Below are 21,106 nucleotides of genomic sequence, written 5' to 3'. Positions count from 1 at the left end.
GTCCTGAGTACGGACGGTACAGATGGTGATGTCTCCTCTTACTCTCACAGCAACTGTGACCGGGGGCGCCATTTTTCAGATGAAGAATCCGACTCAGAGGGGTTCCCAGGGCTACACCGCTAGGCCATGTCTGAACTGAGCTTCTGGGAGCCACCTACCCAGTGTCCAGGCACACAGCCTTGCCATGTCCCCCGCCCCCCCCCCCAGACTGTCACCTTGGTATTTCTCTAATGACTCCATGCATGGAGAGAAGGGAGAAACTGACATGTGGAACAAGGGAGGGGCACAGAGGGACACACGCAGGGGAGAGGTAGAGAGAGGCAGGGAGAGAAAGGCGGGGGATGGCAAAGGGACACAGATGGGGAGACAGTGACCTAGAGAGAAGTGGAAATAAGCTGCTTATCTCTTCCTAAGGGAATGAATGGATTTGTAATAAAATATGCCTTCCAGGTCTCATCCCCAGAACGTCGCAATCAGAATTTCTGGGAGTGGGGCCCAGGAGTCTGCGTGGAAAGAAAGCTCCTCTGAGCAGCAAAGCGTGCTTTGAAGTGCATCCGAAAGACAAGATGCATTGATGGGTGGAGACAGAACGGGGCAGACGGATAATATGCAGTAAAGCAAATACAGCGGCATGTTAACGGAGGAATCCAGCAAGTGGGTAACCCCATTCACTGTACGATCCGTTTAGCTGTCTGATGTTTGAAAATTTTCATAAGAAAATGTTGGGATAAGATCCTGAATGACTGTGCTGATTAGGCAGGTCTGGGACCACTGTTGTAGGGGAAGGCTTCCTCCAAGGACTTTGGGAGGAGCAGTCGCCTGGCAAGCGCCCTCTGCACCCCTCTCCGTGGCGCCTTGGGTCTGATCAGTTTCTCAGCAATCCCAGAATACACAGAGGCCCCCGCGCAGGCCACTGCCCTGTCCCCTGGGTCCTGAAGGAAGTCCATCTGCCCCTGGGCCCTCCTGTGCCGGGTGTGGAGCAGGACTAGGCAGGCCCTCTGAGGCTGGCCCCTGCGGGGCACAGAAGCAATGTGATCAAATCGGCTGGCAGGGTGGGTTTGGCAGAGGTGAGGCTAGAAGTTCTCTTGGAAGAATCTGAAGCTGAAGTGCTCACAATGGCCCTTGAGCACCTTGGCCAGAGCTGGGGAGCCACAGAAGAAGACCTGCACCTTGCCCTTCTTCTCAGCAGCCACTTTCTGGAACACCTGGAGCCCACACGGGGTTAGGAGAGAGGGAGGGGGAGTAGGCCTGTGGACCTGCTCAGGTACCCACCCACCTGGAGCTGACAACATAATGGGGGGGGGGCGGGATGGCCTCTGTCCCCACGAGGAAATCCAAGGCACAGCCACGTGGCTTCAGAGCAGAGTCCAACGTGCAGCCATTAATTTGGGGCCATTTGCTCACCCCCCAGCCTGACCCAGACCCCAGGAAGGGGCTGGGCCGGAACGACCCAGTTCTTCCACTCCCAGAGCGTGCCTGTGGGGAGACTGCAGGGCAGGGACTGGAGGGCAATCCCAGAGCATGCTGAACCCCGACTGCTCAGACCTCACACTAGTCCTCCCCCGGGTCACATGCCTCCATTGAAATGTCTCTTTCCTAAAGTCCAGCTTTTCCCCCAGTGAGGACGCTTCCCCACCCCACGTTCTGCTTAAGGAGGCCACTGCTGAAAGTCCTTTTTGGTGGCCAACCAACGGCAGCGTCCTGCTCCCTCACTGGGGACAACTGTCTCCAGCACTTTGAAAGGCAGTGCCTTCTGGCACCTCATGCAAACTCTGCACCTGATTGGGAAGTACTCAGCAGGAAAAATGATCTGAAAACCAATCTGAGAAATCAAATAGAAAGACCGTAAATTTCTGTGCCTTTGGGTCTCAGTCTTTTCCATTTGTACCAGAAACAATAAGACATGGTGCTACTTCCCCAAGACCCTTGTCTTCTCAGGCCTTCTGAGCCTCCCTTCATAGGGAGTTAGGGCTGGGGGAGGCCTAGGAGGTCATATAGGCTAACGTCTCTGAACGGATGGGGTAAGTGAGGCCAATAATACGACAAGGTAAGCTAGTGATGGCACCAGAACGTAGGTCCCCTGCCTCCCTTTGTGGCTCTGGGATCCCGGTTGGACTCTGAATGCTGGCCTCATGCTTGGTCCCTAGCTTCCTGGCCCTAATCTCCCAGCCACTGTCTTAGGCTCTCAGCCCCACTGGGCCCTGCAGGCTGTGGGGCCCTCGCTGGCCTTTACCTTCCTCCAGTCAGGCCGCCCAGGCTGGGTGCGTGTCTGGAGGCCCGTGATGGAGTCCTTCTTCTCCTTCTTGGCCAGGAGGTCGAGGGCCATCTGCAGGCCAATGGCCTTCATGTCATTCTTGCCCAGTGCAGAGGTCATGTACATATGCAGCTCCAGGAAGGGGCCTGTGTGGCGAGGGGAGAAGGTGGCACTGAGGAGCTCGCGCCCGTGATGAGGACAGGGTAGGATGCCAGCCCCTAGTCCTGGGGCTTGGATAGAGACCAAGAGTGCTCTGAACTCACACCTTCAGCCCACTGCGCTCGCCCATGACCTCCAAGGGACCAGCGCTTTAGAAAGGAAAGGTGGTCCACTGCTGGAGTGGAGCCTACTCTGTGCATGGCATACACAAGTGACTGTCCATCCACTCTCTGATGTGCGCCCCACAGCCACCCCAGGAGTAGACGGGGAAATGAATCCCAGGACAGCACAACACAGCAGTCCTTGGGCTCTGAGCTCATGCCCTTTCCTGCCTCATGGTGTCTGCTCAGTCTGCTTGGGGACACAGGCCAGGCACACCTGGAAATGTAACTGAGAACAAAAGGTCAAGGGTTATATGAGTGGCAAATGCTACTGGTCTACAGGAAATGGATGGGGCAGACTGAGCCGCTTCCTGAGAGGGCTGGGCAGGGCGGTGGGGGGCTGGGATAGGTCTTGAGAGAGGACCAAGATTCCAAGGTGGGGGGAGGGGATGAATAGAGGGCATCCTAAGAAGGGGGACCAGGTGAACCGAGGATGAGAGGCCCGAACAGATGTGGTGTTTGTGGGGCATGATGTGACTGCCTGCCTGGAACACAGGATCCTTGAATGGGAGCAAACGCGAGATGGGACTGGGCACCCACTGAGACCAGAACGTGAAGGGGCTTGAATTCCCAGCCAGCAAAAGGGGGAAGGGAGTGGGTGTTGGAGCAGGGCATGATGGGATGAGAACAGCACCCCAGAAAGGGGAGCCAGAGGACAGGAGGGACAGGGCAGAGTTTGGCCTGGACCTGCCTGGACACTGGTGAGTGCCCACAGCTCAGTGCCTGCAACAGGACAGGTTTGCTGAGACACCGATCCCTTGAGCTCTCAGGGCAACTGGAGCTCCCTGGTGGGCACCTCTGGGCTCAAGCACCTTCCTCCGTTTCCCCTGACATGGCATACAACTGTTCTCGTTTCCCAAGAGTGCCACGATGGGGAAAAGGCTGGCGAATGATGCCTTCCACCTGTGCGTTAGTCCAAGCTAATGACAGGCCCCGATTTAGGACGCTGGGTCCATAAGCTGATGATCACTTCATCCTTCTCTCCCAAGACTAAAGGATTCACGCCATGCCGGCTGGCTCTCTACTGTCTTGCGAGATATACCATTAGCCTGCTTTTCCTTCGGCTCAAGGTCTCAGTCACTGTTAAAATGCAAATGGCCCTAGGAGAGATTCCACATTTTATTTCACATATCACTCCAGTTGAGTAGGGCTGGGTGGTGTGGGAGGGAAGAAGATGTACCATAGGGGACGCTCATCTGAGAGAGCCCCGACCCTTCTTCCCCCCTCCCTGAGACTCCCCATCCCCCTGCGAGGGGTAAGGGGGAGCGACACCACGGTGGGAGGGAGAAGAAGGGGCTCTGGAGAATGACCTGACATGGTTTTCATCCTCTCCAAACAGTCGTGTGGGAGACAGTCAGTCCGTTTCTGGGATACTCTCTTAAGGAAAGACTTGAACTATGTGCACATACATATTAATTGCAGCTATATATATATACACACACACACACACACACACACACACACACATATATACATATACATATATACATATATATGTATATATGTGTGTGTGTGTGTGTGTGTGTATATATATATATAGTGGAGCATCAGGAATAAATATAGTGTCTAGTAGTCGAAGCATGGCAAACCGTTAACTGGATCATTCATTACACAGCCATTAAATGCTGCTGTTAGTGGTGACGCTGAGGCTTTTCTTTCCAGGAGGTAACTTTACTCGTGCCGGCACAGCTCACTTGGGTTTGCACCTGAGCCCCGAACGCCATGGGGCGTGGTTTTTTATGTACTTGCTACTTCTTTGTCTCCCGTATCTGGTAACGTACAAACGCGCAGTCTGATTAAGTGGTCTCAGGTTACAAGGTCATGAGGGATGTCACGTATGCACATAGCCAGCTTGGCCCGAGTTTTCCTTTTTTATCCTCCCAGCAGCCCTATGGGGTAGGCGCTAGTTGTATCCATGTTTTTTTTTTTTGTTTTTTGTTTTTCACATGAGAAAAGTAAGCAAGGCAATACTATGCCCAGGTTTCTACAGCGATTACAGGATAGAATAAAAATTAAACCCAAACAGAATGTTCGAAGCCGAAGCTACAGAAACTGAACACGATGAACCACAAATTCTAGGACTCAAACCTTGGTAAATAATTAAAGACGAAATCAGAAGTCGCGGGCTTCAGCTGCCGTTAATGAGAAGCCTTGGAAGAAATGTGAGGTAATAAAGTTGTTGACTCAAGGGGCTTCGAGAACGCAAAGCACCAGGTTGGCTGTTACCCTTTGTTTATACAGATTACGAAGAAGCAAACGGCAAATATTTATATACCAGTAACCAGGAAACTTAAATGAAATCTAAACTTTCCCCCTAGCTCGTCATCATAAAAGTGAGTTTCTAATGAATTAATATACATAAAAGCATTTAGAGCAAAGTCGAGGCTCTATAAATATTTGCTATAATTGTTATTTACAAGAAAGAGCGAAGAGCTTTACTGTAACATTCTAAAGTTTGCCGATTCCATGGCAAACACTGTTGACTTGTGCTTTATGGCTTTGAATATTTGTTGCAGTAAGCTTCGTCTGTTTAAACATTTCTTATAGAAAACTGCATCTGAGTACTTGAACTTATAAACCGTTTTTCATAGGAATTTGAATTTGCTCATGGCAGCTCTAGGATAATTAAACAGCCAAATAAAATCTGGTTCCACTGACCTCAACCAGTGTAAGAAAAACCCGCCAGTTTTCTAAAGTTAGAAACATATCTAAAGGTATTCCTCCTCATGTTAGTTATTCCATAAGGAAAACGAAACCGTCAGGCTTTGCACTGACAGCGCGGAGCCTGCTTGGGATTCTCTTTCTCTCCCTCTCTCTCTGCCCCTACCCCGTTCACGCTCTCTCTTTCTCAAAATAAACAAACAAACATACAAATATATACCTTTTAAAAATATAAGAAAATATATCAGGGGGTCCTTTTTAAATTTTTCTAAATATATTTTTTTAATGTTTATTTTTGAGAGAGAGAGAGACAGACCGAACGCGAGTGGGGGAGGGGCAGGGAGAGGGAGACACAGAATCTGAAGCAGGCTCCAGGCTCTGAGCTTGAACCCCCGAACCATGAGATCATGACCTGAGCCAAAGTCGGACGCTTAAGGACTGAGCCACCCAGGCGCCCCAGGAGGTCCTTTTTTTAAAGACCGTTTGCATAGCCTGATGGGATTATGAATACATTTTTCTCCTCTTTTTTTGGTTTCACAAATGTTACATTTTAGTCGGGGGGGGGGGAGTCATCCTCCCCCATTCTCCCCCATTTTGCATAGAAATGGAATAATCTAGACACGCTCTTAAAAAGACCCTGAGCCTGAACCGCCACCCTGCTGCCACGCTCCTCAGCCCCGTCCTTCTCCTACCCTCTCGTGTCTCCTCGGCCTGGTCCAGCTCCAGTTTGGTCAGCAGGCTCACAAACCACTCGAAAGACCGCTGGTCTCGATTGATCCAGATGAAGTCCACCTAGGGGGAGGGGCCCTTCTGCTCAGAGCTGGTGCTGCCTTGCTCACAGCACGCTCACACCTGTGGTCCCCACCGCGGGATGACCACCTGGGGGTCAGCAGGGCACACATTATCACCCCCATTTAATGGAGGGGGAAACTGAGGCTTGCAGAGGTAGGAACCTTGCCCAGGTCACAGGGCAGCGTGGGATCAGGACCCAGGTTCCTGACTGCCGGCTTGGGGTTTTCTGTAATGATCTATTTGTTTATAGCAAGCAGGGTTCTGAAATAGGAAGCTTAGGAAGAAGCCAACAGAACATTAGTTAATTATTTTTTAGAAACTCTTTTCAGTGGTCTATAGAAAATAATGAATTTTCAAAAGGCAAACGTTTTCATTTTTAAAATCACCACCAGGCAATGGTAAACACATCATGGCTGTAACTGGATCCCAGGTGCCTGACTTTCGGGCTCCCAGGTCTTTAGTGGGATTCCATCTTCAGGGCCCGCAATGCCTCTCAGAAGTGACAGGGGAAGGCCTGGACGCTCGGGAGGCACCATAGGGAACAGTGGATCCAAGCAGGGGAGAGAGCCATCTGTCCCTTCCCCTCATCTGCAGCAGAAAGCCCACTGTGGTTCAGGGAGGTTTCCGGGAGACAGGGCCCAGAGGCCTGCCTGGAGGAGGTGGCGCTCACCTTGTGGAGCTTCATGTCCTCATCCTGGACGTCGTCCATCCAGGAGTGCTGGCAGCTGGGGCAGATGTGCTTCCTCTTCTGGTGCCTGGGGGGAGGTGATGAGGGATTTTGAATTTGGGGTGAGTATAAGACTTCTCAGGACCCCAAAGAACAGTGCAGGGGGCAGGGGAAAAGGGTGGGGTGGCAGGGCCCAGCCTGTGAAGAAGCGGAGGGATGAGAGCCAAAAGAGAGAGGGAGGGGGAGCAGGGGAGGAAAGAGAAAAAAGGGTGAAAGGAGATGAGGGAGCGGAAGGGGGAGGGAAGAGAGGAGAGAGGAGAGTGTCTCTGGACTCTGTCCCGGGATGCGGCCCACCCGCCCACCTGTACATGATGCTCTGCAGGATGGAAGCGAAGGGGGTGATGCCGATGCCTGCTCCGATGAGCACCGCATGCTCAGAGGCAAAGATCCTGCGGGTGGGGGTTCCGTAAGGGCCGTCGATATAGCACTGTGAACAAACAGGAGGGCGTTCGAGGGGAGGGCTGGAGGCATGGGGGAGAGCTGAACCCCAAGGCTTCAGCATCTCCCTTTTACATGCAGGCAGTCACCTCCCGGGCTGGAGCCCCGATCTAAGTGGCTCCCACTGCACTGCCTGGAGCCCAAATCGGGGAGAGCCCTGGAATATTAGAAGGCAGAACTGGTGAGAGTGGGACCCAGCCAGCATCCCTGTGTGCACCTGCAAGGGGACGGGTTCGATCCCCTTCTCTGGATACCGGGAAGTCAGGCCCTGGGGACTGGAGGGACTGGGGTACCCGGGGCCACGGCAAGCCCTCCCTGCAGGCAGAGGCTTCATATTCTCTGGTTGCGGCAGGGATTCTCGGTCATGTCCACCTGCTGGAGCCTCCTACCTTGATGTTGCAAAACAGATGGTTCTCAGAGGACATCTCGGAGACCTGCGATGAGCAGAGAGTTGTGGGTCTCTGGGAGTGGAGGGGTCAGGCAATTCTCAGAGGCATCCTGGCCTCTGCCAGTCTGGGCACCTTCACAAAAGGGGAATTGCTTTTTCTGCCCCAAGCATGGCAGGGAGCATGGAGTGTGCCGGTAACCCGGCTCTTCAGGAAAAGAAAACAACAACACGCTCCTGACTGGTAGCGTCTGGAGATTTCTGGTAGAAACACTGCCATCACGGCGGCCACCATCATGACTGTGTCTAAGGACCGGCTCTCAAAGCTCCTGAAAATCTAACAGCTGGCTCTTGTGATCCAATACAAATCAGCTCCAGTGGGTGACTGGAGAACACTCCCTCCCCCTATCTCCAGCCACTACTATACCTTTCGCGTCTCCAAACACACCCCCTGGCCTTGACCATTCTTTTCCCTCAGCTGAGAACAACACCCTTTCCTCTTCCCCAGCTGGCAAATTCCTATGCATCTTCCAGAGTCCAGCTCATCTAAAGTAGCTGCTCCTTCTTGAAGTTCTGCCCGGCTTCGCCAGGCAGAAAAGCCAGTGGCTGGCCTGGCTCATGGCTCCACTCTGCCCTTGGGACCCTGTCCTGGGCTTGCTGATGGGAGCCACTGGGGGCAGGGAGGAGGCCTCTTCTGTCTGCTCTGCCTGATTCCTCCAGGCCTGAGCACATGACAGACCGGATTTGGGAGGTCAGCGCACTTCCTCCCACAAGGTGAAGGAAGTAGAACCCCCCCACCCCCCCACCCCAAAACAGGCTATAGGGGCCTGTGATAGTTCCCTGTCTGCTGCTGGAGGGCAGAGTTAGGAGTGACCTTCACAATTACCCAGAGCAGTCCCTCACTTGACAGAAAAGGAGCCCAGTCTAAGAGTGGGAACAAGCTCAGGGGAGAGCCTGGGTCTCCTGCTGACCGTCCAGTGCCCGTCACACTACAGCATGCTGCTTCTTTGTCCGGGGGCCACTGAATGCTGTGTCCCCCACGGTGTCAGACTTCAACTACTTGTGTAGGAGGTACCCTGGACAAGGGCTACTCTCCTTTCCGTGGTCTTTAAACCTTCCAATTGCAAGGAGAAAGCCCACATCACGCTTAGTAATCTTTAACGTGCTACGCTTACCAAGCCCACCTCTTTCTTTTTCTTGTACTAAAGCAAGAAAGAGAAAGAGCATGAGAGAGAGAGAGAGAGAGAGAAGGAGAAGGAGCAGCAGAGTGTGGCTTCAGGCTCAGAGCGTCAGCAGGCAGGAACATCTGGCCAGAATTGATTAAGATTGGCTTTTATTGATTTTACTTTTTTTTTCCTAATTTTTTTTCCCCCTTAATGTTTTTGTTTTTTTGAGAGAGACAACAGAGTGTGAGTGGGGAAGGGGCAGAGAGAGGGAGACACAGAATCCGAAGCAGGCTCCAGGCTCTGAGCTGTCAGCACAGAGGCCGTCGCGGGGCTCAAACCCACGAACTGTGAGATCATACCTGAGATGAAGTCGGACGCTCAACCGACTGAGCCACCCAGGCGCTCCTTGATTTTACTTTGAGAGTTACCTTCTGATTAGGGCACACGATACTAGTTTACCATTCAAGATAGCAATCTACAGCGTCCTTTTAAATGCAAGTAAGTTTATAGGGACACCTGGGTGGCTCAGTTGGTTAAGCGTCCTACTTCAGCTCAGGTCATGATCTCACCACTTGTGGGTGCGAGCCCCGCGTCGGGCTCTGTGCTGACAGCTCAGAGCCTGGAGCCTGCTTCGGATTCTGTGTCTCCCTCTCTCTGACCCTCCCCTGATCACACTCAGTCTCTCTCTCCCTCAAAACTAAATAAACATTAAAGAAAAAAATTTTTTTTAAATACAAGTAAGTTTAAAGTCATGTTGGGGTGTGAGGAGAGAGACCAGGTAGGAAATATTCCCAGTGAGGAGCAAACATGGCAGAAGTTAGGAAGGCAGTGTGCACATGCCTGGCTGCAGGAGCACCACATAATATGCACGGCTTCGTGCGTGTGGCTGCCCTTAAGGACCTCTCTCCTGAGTCCCATGGATCCACCACCCCTGGGGACACAAAGGCCGGCTCTCCCGCCTCCAGCCCCAGCTTCCTGAGCCTTACCAGACCCCACTCAGACGTGGTTCTCCGCTGTGCCTGAGCCGATTCCTCTGTCCCTGTGGGCACCGGGCCTGGGTCCCCATGCTGTGGAGTCCCCCTGGGCCTGTAGGATGTCAGCTCCACGATGACATCCTTGCTGGAGGCCACGGCTCCCTGCACCGCGGCTCCGGACTGGACGGGCTGGCACTGAAAACTCTGTTTGGTTTCGAAGTGGAAATGGCTTTATTATTTAAATCATGAAACTAGGGTGCCTGGGTGGCTCAGGTGGTTGAGCATCCAACTCTTGATTTCGGCTCAGATCATGATCTCGTGGGTTCGTGAGTTCGAGCCCCACGTCAGGCTCTGTGCTGACAGTGTGGAGGCTGCTTGGGATTCTCTTGCCCTCTCTCTCTGCCCCTCCCCTGCTCAAGCTCTTTCTCTCAAAATAAATAAACATTTAAAAAAATTTAAATCATGAAATCAATACATGTTAGTTTTTAAAGATTCACATGTTACAGAACTATAAAGAATAAGGTGAAAAAGTACCCTGAATAAAGTGGAATCACTTCTCTAAACACTTTTTTCTATGTCCTTCCAGACTTTTACTCTCTCTCTCTCTTTTACATAAATGAAACATATTGCTTTGTAACCTGCCTTTTCCACTCACTACATCTTGACTAGCTTTCCATGCTAATGCATATACATTTACATAATCTTTTTTAAGGAACTTACTATTCCGTGATAAGGGTGATCAGTAATTTATTTAGCTACATCCCTAGTGTTGGACAATTTTGATTATCCCCATTTTCTCATTAGTGTTAATTAACAACCACCATATAGAAGATAACATCTTTCCCATCTCTATCCCTTTACCCTGATTTATTTTTCTTCATGGCACGTATTATCACCTGACACATTATGTCTGTATTTTGTTTGTTTATTGTCTACCTCTCCCTCTGGAATGGAAGCAGGCACTGCATCGCTGTTGCTTACGGATTTATCTCCAGCATCTAGAATAGCACTTGGAAAACAGTAGGTGCTGTGCTCAGTAAATATTTGCTAAATGAATGAAGGAACAAGGTGATTAATGTACTTCCTGTGCAGCTACCCAATTAGCTTTTTAGGACAAATCCCTAAAAATGGAATGGCTGGGCCTGTGGGTACACATATTTAAAATGTTGACGCATGTGGCCAGACTGCCTGCCAGAAAGATTATGCCAATCTATTCTATGGCGGTGGTACCTTAAGGTCCTAAAGAAACACAGTCTTTAAGTATCTACCCACAGATTCCTGGTGTGCATGACTCTCCCGGTTTTCAAAGCCAGCTTCCTCCTTCAGAAAGGTTCCCCTGATTAAGACCAGAGAACGTTCTGCTTGTTTCTACTGACCCCTTCATCTTTCTAGAGGGCTTCGTGATCTGGCCTGGCAGGATTCCGCCTGGTTTTTCTCCCCTCGGAGTTTAAATTCCACAGGGGCACGACAGGGCTGAGCCAGGCCCGGGGCTGCTTTTCCTTTGACCTTCAGCAGGGGCTTCCCCACATTAACATGTCTCCCAACTGAGCCGTACAGCCTACTAGGTGTGGGTTCGGGCGCCTTAGCCTCCTTTGTCCGTTCTCACTGTCATCTCACTGCCCTCCTCCAAAACCTCCCCGAGTCAGTATTCGTTCCAGACACTGGCAACTTGTCAGCTTCGTGGGTTCATCAGGGCTCAAAAGATAACAGTGCTGCCGCTGATGCTGCTGACGCTGATGGTGAATGGTCCACGTGGACCGTGCTGTCCCGTTAGCTCAGGGCTTTCCCTGCATTCATTCCATCATTGGCCCTTAAAAAGCATCACGTGAGAAAGGGAGGCCAAGGACGGGAACCACCTGCAGTTAGTCCATTGATGACTAAGCTAAAGCTCGAGTAAGCGAAGGGACATACAAGGCCGTACAGTCACAAGGTGCTGGAGCAGGGACGTGGAGGCGGGGTTTTCCGATCTCAATCTCCCCTCTCTTTCCATTGTCCACCTGGCTTCTAACGGAGGACTTGGGACTCGGGAGGTCCTGGGGCGGGTGGGCTGTTGGATCACACTGTCCACAGTTGCCTCGCCCCCTGTGCTGCCGTCCAGCCAGTGTATACAGCCGTTGCTCAATGATTGATGTTCACCATTGAGAACATCAGCAACTCGGTCCCCACTGGGTTTGACTCCACAGTGGACCCTTCCTCCCCTGAAGCAACCTACCTGGGGCTTCCTCTGGCTCCTTCTCATCCTCAAACTCCTTGACAGCCGTTTGGAGTCCACAGGGTCTGATGTCTTGAAGGACTCATACAGCCTGTTTGTCCACTGCCCTTGGGACCGGACGTGTAGCCAGATGGTGTCTGAGCAAGAGACAGGGCAGGGGGAGAGGGGGTCAGCGCCGGCCTCCAGCAGGGAGCAGGCCCGTCTCACCTGAGGGACTGGGGCTGGGCATCTACTGCTCAAGCTCCAGACTGAATGTCCTTCCGCAGGCCCAAACTAGCAGTCCCAGCCCTGGGACTTGGAAATCTCATCTTTCTGGTGCAGATATTGTAGTCTTCCTCCATGAAGTCAACTTAAGCCGTCTGCTTTGCCAAGACCAGGGTCAGAGCGGCCCTGAGCACGCTAGAAGCTCCTGCCTCCTTGATCAGGCCAGGGTCTCACCAAGGTGGCGACCACTCCCTCCCACATTCAACCAGGTGCTTGTCAACGGCTCTGCACGCAGTAGGTGTTCAGCCTGTGGCACGAACAATGGCTTTCATTGTGCCCAGTACCTGGGATGTAGCTTCTCTGCTGAGGGGTGACCGGCAGAAAGGTGGTGTGGGTGGCCACCCCTCTGCTGAAGGGTACCAGAGAGAATCCACAACATTTGAACAAGGAGGACCCCCCCCCCAAGAGATCTCATGCTCAGGCATTCTTACCCTTTAAACAATCTCTTTAAACCATGGGGGCGCCTGGGTGGCTCAGTGGGTTAAGCGTCCGATTTGATTTCAGCTCAGGTCATGATCTCACTGTTCATGAGTTTGAGCCCCACATCGGGCTCTGTGCTGACCCTGCAGAGACTGCTTGGGATTCTCTCTCTCTCTCCCTCTCTCTCTTGCTTGCACTTTCTCTGTCTCTCTCAAAATAAAGAAATAAACTTAAAAAACATTTTAAACCATGGACTCTCTTGGCAGTCCCGTGGATATAACGGAGAGACTCCTTCTCAGAGCAAGGTTTTTTATTTTTTTTTTTTAATTTTTTTTCAACATTTATTTATTTTTGGGACAGAGAGAGACAGAGCATGAACAGGGGAGGGGCAGAGAGAGAGAGGGAGACACAGAATCGGAAACAGGCTCCAGGCTCTGAGCCATCAGCCCAGAGCCCGACGCGGGGCTCGAACTCACGGACCGCGAGATCGTGACCTGGCTGAAGTTGGACGCTTAACCGACTGCACCACCCAGGCGCCCCAAGAGCAAGGTTTTTTAAATACACAAAGTCACACACATGGAAATCACAAATGAAACAGCATGTATTTGTTTGCCAAAAAACCAAAAAGCCAAAAAACAAGCACTCCCCCCCAAATGTGTGATTAAAGAATACGTCTGCTTCTTTGCCAACACAGGACTACGAGGTCCCACCAGAATTGCGTGGCCACAGAAACCTGAAGTCGTTGATGAGCATAAAGGATATCCCGAGGTGCCGGCAACCATGACAATGCGATCTCAAAGAACCTTGTGATTTTTATTTTGAAAGAGTCACAGGTATTGTTAATGCTTCTGTGGCTGGCTGTGGGCATTCACAATCGAAGAAGATGCTAAGGTTCAGTTAATTCCCCAAGGCTTCCTCTCCCTTGACCCTACAAGTGCCAGGGGGGCTGGGCTGTGACTTGTTTACACAACACACTCTGAGGCGCCCCACACAGTGAGTGCATGTGGGGGGGGGCCTCCCTAAACGCTGGGAGAATGCAATCAGTTACTACTGGCGACCTGAGTCCACTCCTGATTTCTGTGAGCCAGCTCCATAAACCAACTCGGAGTATGTACCAGCCCTCATACGGACTCACTCAGCCCACCACAGGAGGCTCAGGGCCCGAGAGACAGGCAGGTTCCAAGCAAACGCCCTGAAGAAACCCCATTTGAGAATCGGCCAAGTCAATGGCACACCCATCTAGTGCATGTGGTCATTTTAATCATACTGGTATCACTATACTGGAATACTATGCAGCCATGCAAAGGGAAGTTCTTATTTATTTATTTTTTTTGTATTTTTAAAAATGGTTATTTATTTATTAGAAAATTTTTTTAACATTTATTCATTTTTGAGAGACAGAGAAACAGAGCATGAGCCAGGGAGGGGGAGAGAGAGAGGGAGACACAGAATCCGAAGCAGGCTCCAGGCTCTGAGCTGTCAGCCCAGAGCCCGAGGCGGGTCTTGAACTCACGAACTGTGAGGTCATGACCTGAGCTGAAACTGGACACTCAACCGACTGGCCCACCCAGGCGCCCCTTAGAAAGTTTGTTGTTTTTTTTTTTAAAGAACTGACATGCAAAGACTTTTATGACATACTGCTCACAGAGAAAAGGCGGGCTGCAAAACAGTGTGAAGAGGCAAAACCATCTCTGCATCTATAGAACTACGTGGGTATATAAAGACAGATCTGGAAGACTGTTCACCAGAAGACTGACAAGGGCTTTCTCTGGATGGCACTGTTTGAGGGATTTTAATTTTCTTCTGTGCATATTCCTATACGGTGTGAATTTTCTGAGAGCAGATCTCTTCTGGAGAAACAGAACGGGAAAGAAAAATAGGGAGAAAAGAACCTTCCCCCTCCTGCCTCCGCCCCCACCTTTGCCCCGTTGTACGTCCGAGCCACCACTCAGGTGACTCCAGGGCAGGTGGTCCGTAGCCTCACATGAGGAACCCTTGCCTTGGGTCTGAACTGTGGGGGCTGGGCCACGGGTCCTGCTGGGCCGGCGCTGGGAGGCATCCTAAATGGAAGTGAAGTTTTTAATAGGGATGGGTCAGAGGAAACGGCCACCGGGACCCTTCATCCCTCATGAAGCCGAGCAAGGGTCAGGCGAGGCATTTGCCACCAGAATGACCACTTGAGGTGGAAAGGCCGACCTCTGGCCTAGGAAGAGGGCACAGGTCTGGGTGCCGGCTCAACAACCTTCTGGTCCAGGACCAGAAGGATGGCACGTACGCGGGTGGAGGCCAGAGGTCCACTGGGTGAAGGGAGGGTCAGCTGAGCAGTTCCACGGGCGTGCCAGTGGCTCGGAGAGAGATGGGAGTGGTCCGGGGATGGGGAAGAAGGATTGGAGGGATTCTGCTGCCTTGGGGCTCCACAGAGATGGGGGAAGCCTGGCTTCCCGCCACAGCGCCCTTGAGAACTCCCTGGCTCCTCTGAGTTCACTCCTCCTCTGCCTCAGACCCCTGCGGGCTCCCAAGTGCTGGCACCGGCCATCCCCATTCAGAGTCCCCCCTCGGGCCCACCCGGGCCCTAGCCAGCTTTGCCAGCCACCTCGTCTGCCTTTCACCTCTTCTCTGACCCTCTCTCCTGCCTCCCCGCCCTGTCCTTCCCTTCTTCCCTCCCCGCCCCACCCCCCCGATGTAGCGCCGACTACATTAAATTGCCCTGTGTTCCCAGCTTTCCATGTTGTTCCTTACGTCTTTTGCTCTGTCTCCTCCCTCATCTCCTTCTCTGTCTAGTAAGCTTCCTGGAGCTTTTGGAGGTTGACTTTGTGGCCCTGGCCTTGCTCACGTCCGGGTCCCCAGTTCCCAGCCCGCGCTTGGCACCAGGCAGAACTCGGTAAATGCCCGCCGAGCGAGCAGCGGGGCTGGCGTACCTTTCTGCTCTGGCGCGCTGCTGATGGTGAACGGGTGCCACTCGTAACGCGCAATGGTGGGGACGTTCAGATACAGGTAGTCGCCCGGCCTATAGTGGAACAGAGGGGGCCGCTTGATGAGCAGATGGGTGACCTGGGAAGAGAGGAAGATCGGGGTCATCCATGCAGGCTCAGGGGCCCCCGGGCAAGAGGGCAGAGGCTGGGTCATCCTCCTCTGTCACACACCAGGCCAGCCCTGGATGTGAGACCCTCCGGCCTGTGAGTGGGGCTTGGCCTGTGGCACCTCTGCCAGCCAGGCGGTAGGTGATGATCAGAGAAAGGGACAGTAGGGTTTGATCCTGGTTTGATCCCACTTCTTATGGGGTGAACACTGCTGGCAGTGGCCTTTCTCGGTGAAGCCCCCTGACTGCTGTAGCCCGTTTCTTGCAACTGCTGTAGTATTTGGCTGGCATCCAACCACTAATGGGCATCTCCCCCAGGAGAACAATATCCCCCTGGACAACAGCTTCTGTTTATTGGGCACCCACAGCGTGCCAGACCCGCGCGAGGCACTTAAAAGTGTCATCTCTGGTCCTCATGGCAGTTCTCTGAGACGGATGCCATTCTTTCTCCGCTTTACAGATGAGACGCTAAGGCTCAGAATGGTTAAGGAGTTTGCTCAAGGCCACCAGCTAGGAAACCACGGGATCCGCAGCTAATCACGGCGGAGGCTGTCCAGAGCTGAGCCACCGAGAACTGCCTTCCCTTTCTCCATAAATGGCCCGGTCACTCAGCCACCCAGGAGATGTCCTAGGCTCCTTCCTCTCCCCGCCCCCAAATGCAGCCAGTTACCTCTTGAGTCTTTCTGTGATATTCCACCCCTTTCCCATCCCACAGCCACTGCCCCTGTTTAGGGTCAAGGCCCTCATGAGCTCTCGTCTGCATATTGTGCAACAGCCCCCAAATGGTCCTCACTGGACCGTCTTCCACAGAGCCACTGCAGAAATCTAGCTGGAAAATAAACTGGCTTACTACCCCCATCCCCCTCCCCCTGATCAGGCGTTCCACCAGGCCCCGCCCACCCCTCTCCCTGGCACCTTGGCTGTAGCTGTGCTAAATTACCCATAGTCCCCAAGGACAGCACCCCTACCACAACTCGGTGCCTTTGCTCAGCCCGTTCCTTCTCCCAGGAGTACCCTTCCTTATCTTGTCTACGCAACAAACTCCTGCTCATGTCTCAAAACCCCGATGGGGCATCTCCTTCCGCATTCTGAAGCTTTCTCTGACCTCTCAAAGATAGTTTCCTACCTCCTGACACTCTGCTCTCACCCATACAGCCCTGCACTGTAACTAAAGGGCAAAGCAGGACAGTGCCCAAGCCGTCTTTGTGACCTGGCATAGGGCCTGGCAGTTTGCAGGCTCTTAAGACTGATCTTTCATGGTATCCTGCCTACCTGTCATGCCGCTTCCTAAAATGTCCCTCCTGAAGGCTAGACCAGATCCCACACTTTGCTTGTCTCCTCTGCTGTGCAGGGGCCATAGCTACGCTATTCCCTGCTTCCTTGCGGGTCTAGCAGGGTACCCAGCTGCTGCGCCCTACCATCCGCAACGCCCCTAGGCACCTCAGGCCCCCTTCACACCTTGGAGGGAAGGAGATTGACTTCCACGATGCACAGGGCTGCCATGTGGGACACTGCTAGCCCGATGGCCTTCTCCAGGAAGAACAAGATGCCAGGGACCAGAAGCCACTTCCAGAAGCTGGGCCCGTGCACAATGAGCAGGATCCACATGGGGAGGTAGCACAGATGAGTCCAATAGAACACCTGCAAGGGTGAGGAGGGAGGGGGCAGTAAGCTTCCAGAGCTCAAGTCCTGGGGGTGGAACAGGGAAGCCCCCAGAGCCTTGGTCATGCACTGCTCTCCTGGGGACAGGGGCTGGGGCTGGGAAGCTTTGGGGCTTATTTATTCTGGGCCGTTGGCCCAGGGATCGTATAAGGGTTCCTGGAGCTCACACCAAACATCCGAAACCTCTGCCTGGGGATGTTCTGGGCAGAGTGGAGTGCCCCCAAAGGGCTCATGAGCATCACGGTCCCCATCACATTGACCCTTTCTCAGGGGGACATGAAGACAGCCATTTCCTGAGCATGGAGAAGAAAAGGGCAGAGCACCGAGCTGGAATGCCTGCTCTACTACTGGCTGTGGGAGCGTGGGCTAGGAAATTACTTGTCTGAGCATCAGATTCCTTGTGGGTCAAGCGAAGATGCAGATTCCGACTTCAAAGGATTGCTGCTGGTGCTCTCTCTCTGTCTACCTGATGTGGTTTGGTTTGGGGCTCCAAACCAAATCTGTGACCTCCTGCGCAGAACTAACGCTCCTCCGTTGGAGCATCGACGTGCCAGGTGTATACTTAGCGGCTTCACATATAGTATCCCATTTAATTCCTAACATAAATTCATAGGTAGAGAATTATAGGGCCATTTTATAGATGGGGAAGCTGAGTGAGCCTGTGTCCCTTCCCCTTCCTAGCTTAATCCCATTAGGGCAGGGGGCATGCCAGCAAACAGGCAGAATCTTCCAGAGCAGAACATTTTTCGCTTTGCAGACATGAACTGCAGCCCAGGGGAAGAACCCAAGTCGCGGGCACATAACATGCAGAGCAGCCTGGGCACTTCCTGGGCTCTGGAGTAAGTGAGAGGGGACACGGCATGAAACGAAGTTGGGAGGCCAGCCTGGGAGAGCAAAGGGGCAAGGGCCTGGCACCTCAAAGTGGCCGCTCCTTCGGATGCAGGAGCTGGAGCAGACAAACATAAGCAGCAGCAAAAGCAGCAACGCCACTCCGGTCGGGGAGGCGGAGCCACGGACCCAGCCAATGCCGGGCCTCGTGGTGAGCAGCAGTTCCCAAAACCGGAAGGGGCTGGCCCCGGACTGAGCCTGGAGCGCTGGAGACAAGCACAAGACAAGTTGTTCCCTCTCCACCTTTCCCTTGGGGTCCCCACCCTTCCCCATCAGGCACCCATCCAGGCAGAGACCCCTTCTCCACCCACCGGGCATGCAGGGCACACAGGGCTGATAATGAGTGGTTTGTGGGTGGCCCACCGGGCTCCCGGCCCCCAGGCGACTCACCGAAGTTCGCAACGTGGGCCACGGTGTGCACAAGGGAGAGCCCAACCACCACCCAGCCCATGAGCTGGTGGAACTGGATGTTCTGGTCCAGCGGCAGGACCTGAGCCAGCCACGTGGCCCGCAGCCAAGTGAGGCAGCGTCTGAGCATCAGCACCTGGCCGGGCAAAGTGGCGGAGAGCCCCAGCTGGTGCGCTCGCGCGCGCTCGTTCTCTCTCTCTCTCTCTCTCTCTCTCTTTCTCTCTCTCGGCCCCGTTCTCTTTTCCCCGGCAGCCAACTCCCAGCCTCTTTCTGAGCTGTGTTTCCTGCACCGGCCGCTTCCCCATCTCCCCTGTCCCCAGGCCTTCACTGCCCCCCTAGGTCCACAGCTAGGGTGTCCAAAGCAGCGTCTCCAGAGTTGGGGCAGGAACAGAAAATGTTGCAGAATGACTGCTGGTATTACTTTGATCTAAACACAGGAGGAGTACATAAGCTTTTTGGTAACATTTAATATCTGTGTTGACATGGTGCCCTCATTTAGTCTTTACGTCAGACGTCACATGTTATGTCTAGTTCTCAAGGTGTCCTGGAGGAGAAAGACTGGCTTTTCCAAGGGGCTTTTGACAAGGGCTCCCTCCTTGCTCATTTGCTTTCAATGTACGTGTGCCCAGATATGTGGTCTTGTAGATTACATTGTCTGATTCTAACAAAGCTAAAGTACCTCTCACAGAAAGGACAAGTAGCTTAAAAAGATTCCCTGCAGAGAAAGTGCTGATTGAAAGCAATGTTAATAATGCAAGAGCAAGTGACCAAGAAAATAAGTCATGGGTCTCCAACTCCCACACATAGCCAGTTCTGAGGATAAAAATAAAACCCACGGGGCACCTGGGTGGCTCAGTTGTTGAGCATCCGACTCTTGATTTCATCTCAGGTCATGAGCTCAACTGTTCAGTTGGGTTCGAGTGCCGAGTCGGGCTCTGCACTGGCAGCATAGAGCCTGCTTGGGATTCTCTCTCTTCCTCTCTCTCTGTCCCTCCCCTGCTCTCTCTCTCTCTCTCTCTCTCTCTCTCTCTCTCAAAATAAACATTAAAAAAAAAAACCCACATAAGAAGCTGATATTATCAAGAAGAGTATTTGAACTAAAGCTGTACATCCCTGATCATTAAGGATAACTCTTGCCATATAGTTAGTGTGCCGTAAGTCTAATAGCTAATGATAATAGGGCATGCACATAATTACAAGTAAATGAGCATGAATTGGGTTATTGGAAGGGATTTTTGTTTTAATTGTAGGAGCAGAATCGAAACCACTTGGAGACCTCACTCCCTGGCCCAGAGTATCATATTCTGACTCATTAGCCTGGCATTCAAGGGCTCTTACAGCGTGCTCTCTGCTTGGAGCCCTGCACAAGAGCCAGCCCCACCTCCTCCAGGGTCCACCATAAGGCTATTGTGAACATCAAACGGAAAGTGCTTAGCCCGGTGACTGTACAAAGTAAGTGCACAAAAATGCCAGCTGTGTTGGGCACCTGGGTGGCTCAGCCGGTTTGTGAGTTTGCCCCCCCCCCCGCCCCCTCCCTTAGCGTGTCAGTCTCTGTGCTGACAGCTCAGAGCCTAGAGCCTGCTTCGGATTCTGCATCTCCATCTCTCTCTGTCCCCTACCCCGCTCACGCTCTCTCTCTCTCCCTCTCGAGAACAAACTTAAAAAAAAATTTTTTTTTAATAAAATAAAAACGCCAGCTGTGTTTTACGTGCTGCGTGACTATGGACACGTCACTGCCCCTCTCTGGGCCTCATGTCCACCGCGTATTGCCCCAACTGACGTCTGAGGTGCCATCCTGCCCTGAGGCACCCCAGGTGTCCACCTGTCGGTCTATGAGGAACCTACATCATCAGTCCTCCCGCCCGCTTCCCTGCCCTGGGACGGCGGAGTGTTACCACGATGAAGCTGCAGTCAAAGTTGAGGCACTGGCCGCAGCCCTTGGCCACCATGACGCTGGCGCCCAGGGCCCGGTGCGCGCAGGCCGCCAGAGTGAAGAGCAGCACGTGGAGGCCCGCGTAGGCGGCCAGGCAGAGCAGGTGGCTGCGGTGGTTGTGCCAGTAGGCGGAGGTCAGAGGGCGAGGACGGCGACTGCGCGGCCGGGCGGCAGGGGGCGTCAGCCAGTGGGCGGCGCTGTGGGAAAGGGGCTCGGCTCAGGGGGACTCGGCCAGGCGGGCTGCGGCGGGCACCACCGAAGTCGGAACCTAGAGACCCCCCCCCCCCCCGACCCTTGTAACCGACCAAGTCTCTGGAGCCTCGTGGCAAGTGGGCCGGCTTCCCTTGACACCAGGAAACAGAGAGGTCAAGCGACTTGCTCACAGTCACACAGTTAGGTGAAGCCGAGATGGAACTCCCATCTGTCCGATGCCGCATCCACCATGGCTATTTTCAATACCTCCCTTACTTGCCAATTGGGGGGGCGGGGGGTAGGGGAAGGGAATCGAAAAGGATGGAAGAAT

The 21,106-nt window shown here is 53.0% G+C and overlaps 1 protein-coding gene across 3 annotated transcripts in view; it reads right to left on the bottom strand.

Annotated features, from left to right (window-relative positions):
• NOX5 (NADPH oxidase 5) overlaps window positions 1-21,106 on the bottom strand; it is a 43,536-nt gene that overhangs the window by 8,908 nt on the left and 13,522 nt on the right. For 2 of the 3 annotated variants that reach the window (XM_040493101.1, XM_040493099.1), the window contains 13 exons: window positions 20,546-20,780; window positions 18,633-18,786; window positions 18,270-18,448; window positions 17,151-17,333; window positions 15,532-15,664; window positions 11,930-12,066; window positions 9,730-9,921; window positions 7,582-7,626; window positions 7,057-7,181; window positions 6,698-6,782; window positions 5,928-6,027; window positions 2,234-2,400; window positions 411-1,205 (listed from right to left, as the gene is read on the bottom strand). In XM_040493101.1, coding sequence (XP_040349035.1) covers window positions 1,074-1,205; window positions 2,234-2,400; window positions 5,928-6,027; window positions 6,698-6,782; window positions 7,057-7,181; window positions 7,582-7,626; window positions 9,730-9,921; window positions 11,930-12,066; window positions 15,532-15,664; window positions 17,151-17,333; window positions 18,270-18,448; window positions 18,633-18,786; window positions 20,546-20,780 — 1,867 coding nt within the window. In that variant the 3' untranslated portion in view covers window positions 411-1,073. Of the gene's footprint in view, window positions 1-410; window positions 1,206-2,233; window positions 2,401-5,927; window positions 6,028-6,697; window positions 6,783-7,056; window positions 7,182-7,581; window positions 7,627-9,729; window positions 9,922-11,929; window positions 12,067-15,531; window positions 15,665-17,150; window positions 17,334-18,269; window positions 18,449-18,632; window positions 18,787-20,545; window positions 20,781-21,106 lie in introns of those variants that run through there. The other variant, XM_040493100.1, reaches the window with a different exon arrangement.

The sequence above is a fragment of the Herpailurus yagouaroundi genome, unplaced genomic scaffold, assembly GCF_014898765.1.
Source record: "Herpailurus yagouaroundi ecotype Mexico unplaced genomic scaffold, PumYag 184, whole genome shotgun sequence".
NCBI classification, from domain to species: Eukaryota; Metazoa; Chordata; class Mammalia; order Carnivora; family Felidae; genus Herpailurus; species Herpailurus yagouaroundi.
This window is presented reverse-complemented; position numbering and strand designations above follow the sequence as displayed.